This window comes from Hypomesus transpacificus, unplaced genomic scaffold, assembly GCF_021917145.1.
Source record: "Hypomesus transpacificus isolate Combined female unplaced genomic scaffold, fHypTra1 scaffold_227, whole genome shotgun sequence".
In the NCBI taxonomy this organism is placed as follows: Eukaryota; Metazoa; Chordata; class Actinopteri; order Osmeriformes; family Osmeridae; genus Hypomesus; species Hypomesus transpacificus.
The window spans coordinates 134,310-146,825 of record NW_025813762.1 but is presented as its reverse complement, the minus strand read 5'-3'; the positions used below and the strand labels follow the sequence as shown (position 1 = coordinate 146,825).

At 46.3% G+C, this 12,516-nt stretch overlaps 1 protein-coding gene across 2 annotated transcripts; it reads right to left on the bottom strand.

Annotated features, from left to right (window-relative positions):
* Window positions 1–2,561: 2,561 nt before the first annotated feature.
* On the bottom strand, window positions 2,562–12,220 carry dab2 (DAB adaptor protein 2). 2 transcript variants are annotated; one of them, XM_047014219.1, is made up of 15 exons: window positions 11,957–12,220; window positions 8,503–8,773; window positions 8,127–8,266; window positions 7,571–7,669; window positions 7,301–7,432; window positions 7,130–7,213; window positions 6,822–6,848; window positions 6,687–6,737; window positions 6,334–6,396; window positions 5,108–5,722; window positions 4,370–4,502; window positions 3,650–4,282; window positions 3,303–3,481; window positions 3,104–3,190; window positions 2,562–2,994 (listed from the first exon to the last, which is right to left on the bottom strand). In XM_047014219.1, exons 2-14 carry the CDS (start codon window positions 8,648–8,650, stop codon window positions 3,119–3,121), a joined length of 2,376 nt encoding a protein of 791 aa, XP_046870175.1. In that variant the 5' UTR covers window positions 8,651–8,773; window positions 11,957–12,220; the 3' UTR covers window positions 2,562–2,994; window positions 3,104–3,118. The 2 variants fall into 2 exon arrangements, with proteins under 2 accessions (XP_046870175.1, XP_046870176.1); XM_047014220.1 differs by lacking the exon at window positions 5,108–5,722 and having other exon boundaries at window positions 11,957–12,218.
* Between the last annotated feature and the right edge of the window lie 296 nt (window positions 12,221–12,516).

Here is a 12,516-nt window from a genome sequence, read left to right as displayed (position 1 = left end):
TAGTTTTGGTGACGTCAGAGCCACATGAGGAGCAATATGGGCAGATTTCTTTGCTTACGTTGTCCCCAGCCCTTCTTGGTTAGCAAAAATGCACATAGAACTACATAACTATTCTGTTCATAGAAGATTTGTTGCAGATCAAATCATTTTTATAACAAATAAGTCTATCAGGTAAACTAACATTTTTGATAAAGTCGCTCATGGCCAAGCCGGTGACGGGTTAAAGGTTTTGTCAGGTCTTTGTAAGGTATTTAAAACTGGCAATAGGTTTTAGTAAATAAAACATGCATTTAAACTATTTCATAACAATGATATTGACAAGTGTAATTCAAGCATGGTAGCCTAATTTGGCATTCAGTCTGTGCTTATTTTCATCAGGGCTAAGGCTACACACATTTCCATAAACTGATAGTTTGGTTTAGCTGCTGTGTTGGTGAACACCCATCTGCCGCCAAGAATCATAGCCTAATTGGGAGAGGCAGCTAAATCTTTTGACGGCGATGGCTGCTGATCTTTGCATGGATGGACGGACGGCGATGCTGTTCAGAGTGCCGTCCATAGAGGGAGCATATATTTTGGACGGCGTCATAGCCGTCCATATGGACGGCGATGCTGTTCAGAGTGCCGTCCATAGAGGGAGCATATATTTTGGCATATATTTTGGACGGCGTCATAGCCGTCCATATGGACGGCGATGCTGTTCAGAGTGCCGTCCATAGAGGGAGCAGATATTTTGGACGGCGATGGATTAGCAGGGACGTCCCTCGTGCCGTCCATAGAGGGAGCAGATATTTTGGACGGCGTCATAGCCGTCCATATGGACGGCGATGCTGTTCAGAGTGCCGTCCATAGAGGGAGCATATATTTTGGACGGCGATGGATTGAATGTTTAGCAGGCTGTTGAGCTAACAGAACTGCCGAAGGCTACCATAGCATGTAGCTAGCTACATTAACTTTGGATGACTCAATCTTTTGTCAAGTTAATTTGTATGAATTGCATGTTAGTGCAATATTTACGCCTTTATTCTGTTTTTTTTTACATAATCAGCAGTATGATCTCATGACAATATAGACTTGAAAAACAATATGTTATGGTTTGGGTTTGCCTATAGGCTACATATATTTTAATTATTTCGAGAATTGTTAATAAAGACTCATTTAAAATTTTAAAATTTGGAGTGTTAGGCCCATAGGCTATTACGTTTTGCATTTGTCTCCGCTCAAAGTGGTTCGTGCGCAACATTGGAGCTACTGACTGGTGGCTCCAAATCCACCCATAAAACACTTTAAACTGACGGCTTCAAAGACCTAAAGGGCAATGTATTTCATAGGGTCATAACACAATGTTAAAATCTTAATTGAGTCTTTATTAACAATTCTCGAAATATTTAAAATATATGTAGCCTATATCTAGGCAAACCCTAACCATAACATATTGTTTTTCAAGTCTGTATTGTCATGAGATTATATTGTTGATTGGCCTACTTTTGTATGTTAAAAATAAAATAAAGGCGTAAATATATAGCCTTCACTTAAATGCAATTAATACAAAATAACGTGACAAAACTTATTGAGTCATCCACGGTTGCTGTAGCTACATTCATGGTAGCCTTTGACGGCTTTGGTTTGGCTCAACACATCGTATTGTGTTTTGCATTGGTCTCCGCTCCAAGCGAGTGTTTGTTGTTTTGCGTTTGTCTCCGTGCGCAAAGTTCGTGCGCAAGATTGGAGCTACTGACTGGTGGCTTCAAATCCACCCATAAAACACTTTAAACTGACGGTTTAAAAGACCTAAATGGCAATGTATTTCATAGGGTCATAACACAATGTTAACATTTTAAATGAGTCTTTATTAACAATTCTCGAAATAATTAAAATAAATGTAGCCTATAGGCAAACCCAAACCATAACATATTGTTTTTCAAGTCTATATTGTCATGAGATCATACTGCTGATTATGTAAAAAAAACAGAATAAAGGCGTAAATATTGCACTAACATGCAATTCATACAAATTAACTTGACAAAAGATTGAGTCATCCAAAGTTAATGTAGCTAGCTACATGCTATGGTAGCCTTCGGCAGTTCTGTTAGCTCAACAGCCTGCTAAACATTCAATCCATCGCCGTCCAAAATATATGCTCCCTCTATGGACAGCACTCTGAACAGCATCGCCGTCCATATGGACGGCTATGACGCCGTCCAAAATATCTGCTCCCTCTATGGACGGCACTCTGAACAGCATCGCCGTCCGTCCATCCATGCAAAGATCAGCAGCCATCGCCGTCAGTCTATGGACGTCCATATGGACGTCCAAAACGCAAAAAAAGATTTAGCTCCTACTGCTAATTGGTGCGTAATTATTTCTGATTGTTAAAACAATCTCTCACAAGTGTCCCATTAAAGAGTTAACTTTTGTACATCCATGAAAGAAAGTGACATGAACGAATTCACGGGTGATCACATTCATGAAGCGTCTTTGTGGATGAAATGGCGCCATCGAAACCCAAAGGATTTTCCTAAGAAGTGCAATATTTAGAGAAAACCAGAACAACATGGTAATAATTTCATTATTTTCCGTTTAATACAAGTGTCAATATTTCCAACATTTCATCAATTCCAATTTGATCCCTTTTAAATTTATTAAGCTAAATCAGGAGGACTTACATTTCTTAGAAAAGTGTTTACATTTTTAGTTTTTTTTACATTTATTTTCCCCCTCTTTACATTTAATTTGGATTTACAAAAAAAGTCTGAAAAGTATTGATTGGATAGAACACAAAATATCAAGAATGAGTGAAGACAGGGAAACAATAGAATAAAGAATGTTCTCCTATAAGTAGGTTAACATTAGAAGGCAGTTGTGAAGTTGACAGATGAGGGTTGAAAGTTTTAGATCATCTGGATTGTCTTGTGCTGGTTGTGGGAGCCCTTTCAGGTAATCGTGACCATGAGCTGTTTTAGATCACGGCTTCTTCTCAGGTGGACACTAAATCTGTTGAGAGAGAGATTTATTTTTAAAATATCTTATCCCTCACACCAACATTGAACATGAGTCTCCTCATAACTGTGAATCAGAAGGCATTTGGAAGTCAACGACTCACAGGGTATGGCTACATTTAGGCAAAAGGGTTTCCAAAGGGGTCCGCAAAGGGATCTGAAGCACCAGACATTTGTCCCACAGGAGCCGCCTGGTCGTTTCAGGAACAGAAAGGGGGTGGGGGGATTAAGAAAATATTTACTTAAAAAAAAAAAAGATTCAGAACGTGGAGCACTACGGTATGTGGTTTGGTGTGTACATACCATAGTCAGGGGAGGTGCTCCAAAGAGGTTGGGAGGCCCAAATGCATCATCAAAGTTATTGTTCCCTGAGGCTGGAGTTGGGGAGAAGGCAGAATCCAGGAGGCCCAGGTTGGTGGTTGGTACAGGGGCAGCAGAAGGAGCCATGGGAGCAGCCTGCCGCGGGGCAGGTTTTGGAGCATCTTAAGTGGGAGGAACAAAATGGAGGACGGAATGATTACAGTGCAGGATCCCAATAATATCTCACCACAAGTAAAAAATAAAATAAACTGCTGAACTTTTCAACCCCCACTGATATTTACTCAAATACTTCTATTAAATGATTTTTTTTAGTGTTGTTGGGACTTTACCGTTGCTGGCAGGTGACAGTTGGTTGATGTCAAAGTCATCGTGATCCGCGACGTCCTGAGGCAGCCCCACCTTGCTGGAAAAGTACTGGGCGAATGCTCCGTCCCCATTGGTGCTCGGCGTAGGCCCCGGAGGCTCCCCCTTCCGGGCGGGGATGGCGGGGGGCTTGGCCAGCTGGAAGTCCTTGAACATGTCCTTCCCGCTCTTCTTTTCCCTCTCTCCCAGGGGGTCTAGGGCTGTGAAGGCACTGTTCTCCACCTTGGGGGGAGCTTCCTTGACAGGGGGCCGGGGAGGGGGCCTCGGGGGCCCCTGCTGCCCGCCCATCATGGGGAAAGGGCCGGGCTGGAAGGGGTTGACCATAGGGGGCTGGCCCCAACCTGGCGCACCCATGTGGACTGCAGGTGGAGGCTGGCCCCAGGCTTGGGGCTGGGTGACAGGTGGAGCTCCAAAACAGGCTTGCCCAGGCTGGCCCCAGGCTTGAGGTGGTATAGGCAGGGCCCCAAAGGCTGATGGCTGGGGGAAGTGGGCCTGGGGACCTGGGAGTGGTACTTGAGGCATCCCTCCTGGCATTGAGAACATAGGGCCAGGAGCCCCCCAAGGTGATGGGGCTGTAGGTTGACCCAGGTTCAGATTGCCTACAAGACAGTATATACAAGTTAAAATGTTAGCCAATGGGTTTACTTCGGCAGGTTCATTATATGTAGCAATGGGTTTGGTCTTGCCTAGTGCTGCTATGGAGTTGCTGGTGTTGGCGTTGACTGGGGGGCTGTTAAACAGATCCGATGGGTCACCCGGTGTTTCAGGCTGACTGGGAGAGGCAAAAAGGTCCGTCCCAAACAGGTTGTTGGCAGGAGACTGTTCATGGAGAGTCAAATTTAAGCATGAATCATATTATACCTCTGCTAGAATGATACTATTAGAGCTCCCTTCCTATTATTCAAAAGGAAGGGAGACGATAGTGATAAAACATTTGAATAGATCCTAGATATCTTAGTAGATTATAAATATTAATCTCTACACAAATCTTGTATGACTTTCTGACAAAGACTCAATAGGATTACTTACCTTATTTACTGAAGCATGAATGTTAGACACAAAAAAAAGCATCATTGTGATGGCAAACAGAACAAAGTTAGATAGGGGGTGATAAACCGCCTGGTGACAAGCAGGGTTAGACAGGCGGAAGTGCACAAGTGTAGTTATGCTGTATAGAAATCCAGACGAGTTAGTGAAAATAACCACCACACACACACACTCAGTCATCCTGCAAGCGTCAATCTTCCTCAAATACGAGCCTATGACTGGTCAGTGGCAACCCAGTAAAAACCACACTACAAAAGGATCCCAGTGCGAGGAAAGGGAGACGGTTAAGCAAACCAATCAAGGCTTGGGAAGCTGTGCAAACAGAATCCACTCATTCCCAGGCATGCAACATCACAAGGCTCGTCTGGAGCGTTCACCTTGGTGCTTCTTCGACCTCGTCCGGTCTTAATGCTTTGTGGAGGCGGGCTGATTACAACTGAATCCTTGCCGCGAGACCCGGGGGGCGGCGGGCTCGCATCGTTAGGCGGGTCTGTGCTTTTCACTGCCCCCCCGAGGAAAGGGTTTTGGGTTGAGAGGACCAGTCCAAAATTGCAGTTTTCCTCCACAGCAATCCTGTCCTCCTGTGGCCTCATGCCCCCTAGTGGCCACTGGCCGTTACTGAGCGCTAGGATCAAGGTCTTGTTGGACAGGCAATTCAACTGCTGACCGAACTGGTCAGAGTCTCCGTTCAGACCGCCCTTCACCAGCTGCTTATTAACGAGGTGAGAGAGGGTTTCTTGGCTGTGATTGGAGGGTTTGGGTGAGATCAGAGAATCGAGCGGTGCTGATTGGGTGGGGGGGTTGGAAAGAGGATCATCTCTGAAAGGGTCAGTGTCTGGGGTTGGAAAGAAGCCAAACGTGGAGGAGAAGGGGTTTTCTGTCTGGGGGGCGGCCCAAGGGTTAGGACCACTGACAAAGGGATTCCCCTTGATACAGTTCTGATTGCTGTCAAATTCAGCAGACAAATCCAGCAACAGAATGTCATTAGTCTCCTGGTTAACAAGAGAGGAGGAGGTGGAGAAGAAGAGGAGAGATACAATAATCAGTTCTGTTCAAAATGGAACACAATGAATCACTTGACATGGGAGGAAAAAGTCATGATTTATGAGGAAACGGGATGGATCATTAAACACAGGACATTGAATCAGGATTCCCAAACTCTAATTTAGAGCGTTCAAATCCAAAAAGGTGATTGTAATGATACTCATCATTGTACAATTTAGCTGAGTTGAGTTTGAGATTCCTATTAAATGACGTGTGCAATGATTGACAAATGTAATGAGCCGGTGATTTGATGCAGGAAGGGAAGTCATAACAGTGGTTTTAAAAGAGACTTTATACCCTGATGCAATACTTCCTCGACAACAGGGCACACCCTGCGAGCTTTTCTTGGAACAATGGCACACCGGACACCAAAGAGTGTCGAGACGCACACCTGAGCGTTCTCACCACCACAGATGGAACAATCAGAAAATCCCTGTTCGAACCGAAACCCTGTTTCTACCGGATCTCCACCTCGCGTGTCACAATGCTCCTCTGTGTGTCGCGTGTCCTGCCTCCTGAGACGGAGGAAGCCGACAGAGACGCTCGGCTGGACACTTACTGTGGGGGAGTGCAGGTCCGGAGGGGTGGACATGTCCCCGAACAAGTCCAGCTGCTCCACCGGCTGAACGAGAGACGAGAGAGAGACGCAAACAGTCAAAAACAAAGAAGAGACTGAAATGACCATGTCCACGACTGCTTTGGTGTGTTTATATCAATCCGATGATCTTTTAAGTCGTCTTTTAATTGTGCGACAGTACGAGCATACCCACATACTGGACAGGTTTGAGAGCACTAATTATACATAGCCTGGGATCGGAACGCCCATGTTTGTGGACTTCTAGGTTTAAAATTAGAGTCGTGCTAAGACTTTTCATGTCCATATCATATACTTTAGTGATCAGGAACACTTACTTTGGCTGCGTTCTTCTGGCCGTCAGTACCGAGCAAGGAACCACTGCCGTTCTGAAAACATTATATAGCCAAGGGGTCAGATAGAGTTTAACCATGACCAAAACTGTTTTTGTAAAGGTGTCTTGAAACACTTACCTCAACTACTGCATTATTGCCTTCACCCTGTTGAAACGAAAATTTGGACTGGTAAACAGCATTTCATATGCTATCCTGAACAATTAATTAATAATGTATCGTAGCAGTCGCCTTGGAAGGCACAGCTTCTGGTGCACTACCACTGAGGAGCACCAGGGGGCAACATCGAGGCCCATTTCATGATATAAAGACGTACTGTCTTCCACACTCCAGCTCACAAGTCACAATGGGTATTATTGTCCTGAGCACTACAAGGAGCAACAGAGGCTTATGAACACACAGCTGGCCCCCACCACCACCCAAGTCACCTTCTGTGTGGCTTCCGCCTCCTTCTTCCTGGTGTTGAAGATGACCTGGAAGAGGTCCTTCAGGTCAATCACCAGGGGCTCAGCCTAGGACAGCGAACAGAAGCGGGCAGCGGTTAGTCCCGTAAGGATCCTCTGGTGTCACCGCGCGGCTTCCTGTGCGCGTGGCGTTACCTGTTGGCCGGTCTTGATGGCGAAGAACTGGTGCTGTCCTTCGGCACCGCAAACGTATCCAAACGCCCTGTTGTCGGTGACGTCTCGGGCGATGAAGGAGATCTTATTCACCACGTGCTCGTGTTCTATCACCTGGTGGAGGAAGGACACGCGTTCGATTTTATGGCAACAAAAAACAAGGATCGTTGAAGACTATCAGGACTGCATCTTTAACCCGTGTTACTAAAGGCTATATCGTTCTCCGACCCATTTGGCCAGAAAAAGGCTTACTCCTGTTTTCTCATCGATGATCTTTATGCCCGACATGGAAATGTTGACCCAGATCCTCTGCTTGTGCTTGCCCTGGGAACGAGCAGCTACTGCCATGCCCTGGAGAGAATCACACACACACACACACACATCAGCTCAGTGCCGGTCCTAGCACATTTGGCGCCCTAGGCAACCAGCACCCACCCCCCCGGGAGCACAAATCGGGGTGCCGCCCCAATCCCAACACAGATATGACTTGGCGCCCTCTGCTGGTGGTGCAGGAGGGTTAATTCATGGATGCACTTGGGAATTTGCCGCACCCCCCTCTTCATGCCGCCCTAGGCGGCTCCCTATGTCGCCTATGCCTAGGAGCGGCCCTGCATCAGCTACGCCACACACCGGACGCAATCACAGACACGCCCACTGGGGAAAGGCTTGTGGTCAAGTGCAACACAACCAGCTTCACGGAGAGGAGCGACCCGGGCGATGTGGATGAGCGAGCGCAGGAGAGCGCAGTGAACACCACCTGTGTGAAAGCAGTCACTCACGGGGGCCAAACCTGCCAACTAAAGGGTACCTTCAGTTTCATCATGGAGTCCTGGCTCATCTTGTCCCCTCTGGCTTCCGGGACGTCGTCGATGCCGATCAACTTGGCCTTGTACCTCACACCGTCCCCCTGAAACCTGGCCAGCAGGTACTCGTCGTTTTTCTCCGGCGCTAGACAGGAGACACGGGTAGGGAAGAGGTGGCGGGGTCAGAGTGCTTTTATGGGGGGAGGCATGGGTGTCACCGCGCGGCTGAGCCGAGCGACTTCGTCTGCGGTCGAGGGTTTGTCATTCGTCGAGTGACTTGAAATGTACGCGTTGCGCGCGTGCGAAGGGACCTCCACAACGAGCCGAGCTCGCCGTGCGGCGGCCTGTGAGCGTGGAGAGTGACGCCTGCTGCGGTCTTACCTTTCTTCTTCTCCTTCTTGAAGGGGGTTTTGGCGCCCGCCGTGGCGGGCGAGGTGGGGGTGCCGGTCGGGGGCGGGGTGCCGGCAGGCGCGGGGGGGGCGCCGGCTTCTGCCGGGACGGACACGCCGTTTTCCACTTCTGCAGACATGGTGGAGGGGGAGGGGCTGCAGCCGGGGGGAGGGGGGTGGGGGCAGTTTCACGTGACAGGCAGCAGGGGGGGGGGGTCAACTCAGCGGAGAGGATTAGCACTCACACATGCTCCGTTCTGTGTCTGAAACGGTGACGGGAGAGGAGAAAGAGACAGGGAGAAACAGTGTTCAAATCGAGCCAAATTTATGTTCAAAAGTTGCCTCCGCCACGGAAACGTTGCGAAAAGGGTTTTGCGCCACCTCCGAGGCACTCGTCTACCCAGCTCCAAACGGCCCTGCAAACGGCGGCTTGGAGAGATTTTTGTGAACGTTGCAAAAAACATAGGATTAGGACCCCAGTCAGTACCAGCACACAGGGCTAAAAGACCTCGCCGTGTGGATTCAATGTTCTTAGACTACGACAGTAACGACACACACAGGCCTCTTGCAGTCTTTTGGTCCACGTATAGGAGATGGGATGTTAAAAACCATTTACAATTATCTCATTTGAATATTACTTTAGAGAACACCTGAGGGGAGGGGGGGAGCTGTTCAACCAACTGTTTTACCAACCCTATACGGGAACTGCCTGTTCTAACCAGGCTGTCTCCTTAGTCATGTGACCCTCCCAGTCACATATGCCATCTCAACATCTGAAGGAGGGAGGGGGGGGAATAACCTCAGATCACCCAGCTGCCCAGTGTCCTTCCAGTAAATGACAGATTATTGTTATTGAACACTGATCCATCTCTCAAAGGTCATGCTCAGGAGCCCACACAGTCCTCTACGATAGGAGTAGCCATGTGAATGAATGTGTCCTGAGTGCTCTCCTGTGACAACCCTCTCAGCTGTGCCACAGGAACACATGGAGTTCTCACTGACAGGAGCTATACAGGCTACAACAAAACCTTTTCCACACAAAAAAGACTGCAGTTTCGAGTCATGTCTACATTGAACAGGCAGTGGGGCCACAACCCTACGTAAATCGGTAAAAACCATGGAACCAACAACATCTGACCTCACATATGACCCCCAAAAAAGTCAAGCCTGCCATTCTGTCAACCCAACGATGAAAACAACCGAGCCATTCATTCTCCCAAACGACAGAAACAGTTACCTTCAGGGACACCTTCGAAGCTCCGCCAGTCTCCGGGGAAAGTGGCAAGAATCCACGACACAGCAGAACTAAGGCGGGGAGCGGCCAAAGGTTAAGCTATTAAACAAAGTTAATCTTACCCTAACCAGTTGTCCCTAAGCACCTGGACATCCCGTGATGAGCATCCAGTCCAACATATAGGACAAAACATGGCCACGTCACACAAGCAAACCCACGTCACACAAGCAAACCCAACAGGACCACAGCTGTTGCCTCCAAAAACTCAAAACAAAAGAAACAAAACAGCACATACGATGAATATCAAAACACTTGGCGACCGGCACAATTGTCCGGGACGGCACACTGGTAAACCAAACATACAGTTCAACTCTGTGCCCTCTGATGACTGTGAATCACATTCAAATTGAGCTATAACAGGAGACACGGGGGGGGGGGGGGGGGGGGGGGGGGGAGAATATGCTGGTTCTCTCAGGTCCAGTAATATACTGTCCACCATTAAATATTTCATCCAGAGTTATCTAATCATCAACATCGTTTTGTTCTGCCTGTACGGACACTCAGTCTCTGAACCGCGCCATTGGACCATCCATTAAGACAAACAGTGGCATTAAGACACAAGATAACAGATGAACGAGTTAGAGGCCAGACAGTTTATCAGGGTTGTGCCAGCACGAAGATCTCTATGGATTGCTGATTGTGCAACTGCACTGTTTGGGGGGAAGTAACCTACACTCTGAAACCGTGTTGGTTAACAGGTTTCCATGACTGGCAATATTTAGTCAGATTAAACCACGTTGGTTCGTAACAAAACACACTGCAGCTGTGTTGCTAGAAATAACGTGTCTGGTGTATATTCAGATAAAAGCAACGGCAGTTGGATGGTAAAATGGTCAAAGGCGAATGGACAGGCATCCAACACTCCCCAGAGTATTTCTTTCTAGAAAGTTCTCCTCTTGATTATTCGGTCTGTCTTGTATGCTGGTCAACACATAGGAAACCATTAAAGCTCATAGTATACGAATTATAGCCAAATAAAACAAAGCAATGGCTTGTCAACAGCATCTAGACTGATTGAATCACATCCTGTGTTTGTGTGTGTTGTGCAGTAGGTGAGAAAGGGCATAGCCATTAGCAACAGTGAAGGGAGAAGAAGAGAGAAAAGCAGGTGGGTCATATGCAGTAACACATGATCCTCGTTGTTCAGTAACTAGCAATGAAACCAAAAAAGTGCCCCAAGAACTTCCCCATTGAGAAGTTGTGTCAGCAACTGTAGTAAACAGTCCATCGGCCATTCCTGTTAATAAGGATTACATGTTAACCAACCTCTCAACAGAAGAGAATGCTCTCTATACCGCAGAGGAATAGAAAATGTAGAGGTAGGCCTGTATGAAAAATAAAAGATTTCAAATGACCACTAGGTGAGTTACAGACTGTGGGTAAACTATCCATTTTCGACGGTCATATTTCAACGGCAATTTGACACATCCCGTGTCGTAAGTGACACTATGAAGCCCATTGCAAACTATTTGTGAAAAGTATCGTGATTTATGCTGTATCAGCAGAATAACTGCGAACACAGAATGTTACAATACAGGGCGATGCATGGTCGGGAAAAGTTAACTTCAGCACATCTGGAGGAAATCAACGGATGACTCAAGTCAGTGTTTGTGACATGGTGAAATATTTTTACAGAAACTGTGGATTCTAAAGTAGTTTTTTTTTTTATGTGTAAGAGCTTAATTGCCCATGGACGCGCAAGGCTTGAACTATTGATCAACATAAGCATTTTCGTCAATATTTTTTTTTACAGATTATAGGCTACACCAAACCATTTAACTTAAGGGGCAAATATCATTTTAAAACAAAGCCTATACAATACAGGCTATCTAAATATGTAGATCCTCATGGCCTACTTAATTAGGTCCAAGTTTAACTTTCACAAAAAGGCTTCTCGGTGAGAACACTTGAGAAACATAGCGGCCTCCCACAATTACCTAAGTGACGTGCGCACAGCTGGAATTGGTGGAAAAATCAGTAGCTTGAATTGGTTTGGGTGAATAACTTAGAAGAAGTGAAATGCCTAATTGTTTGAACAAACAATAAACACATTCGATGACAAAGTGACTCATTCGATGACAAAGTGCCTAAACTATACCGATTATTTTGGTCAATGGTTTGGATGTAAAGGAATTTGCAATCGGCTACTTACCGTTATAAAGCGCTCTTGACTGCATTCCTCATTTTCAAACGTTGTCTTGAAGCAGCTCAATGTCTTTCGGGTTTGCACTAATTCTGGCACTAGTTTTGGCACAATAACAATTAAACTTTAAATCTTGCATTTAAATTCGTTATGGAATCATGTGGAATGTTTTCGCTACGATTTGCCCCGGAGCGTGCCGCGATTTCGTGGACAGGAGACTCCCCCACCGTACAGAGGTCCAAATGCTGCCTCCCAAATTTAACCCTTCACTCCCCTGGGCTGCAGGAGGTGTAGCAGGAAGGCCCTGTCTGTGGGAGGCCCTGAGACACCAATAACCAATGTTTCCTATTATGTGGAAAAATGACTTGTTGATTCTACATGACAGTTCAGTCAAGTTTGTTGTTGTTCTGAAACTAAGACAAACCATAACTTTACTCTGGAAGCGCTAATATATTTGGACTAAGATCAAACTTTTGTTAGTCATGAAACTAACACAATTTTTTTTACGTTTGAATTATTATACAATATTAGAATTTTTTGACAAAAAGGATCATCATCAATTTTTTCCA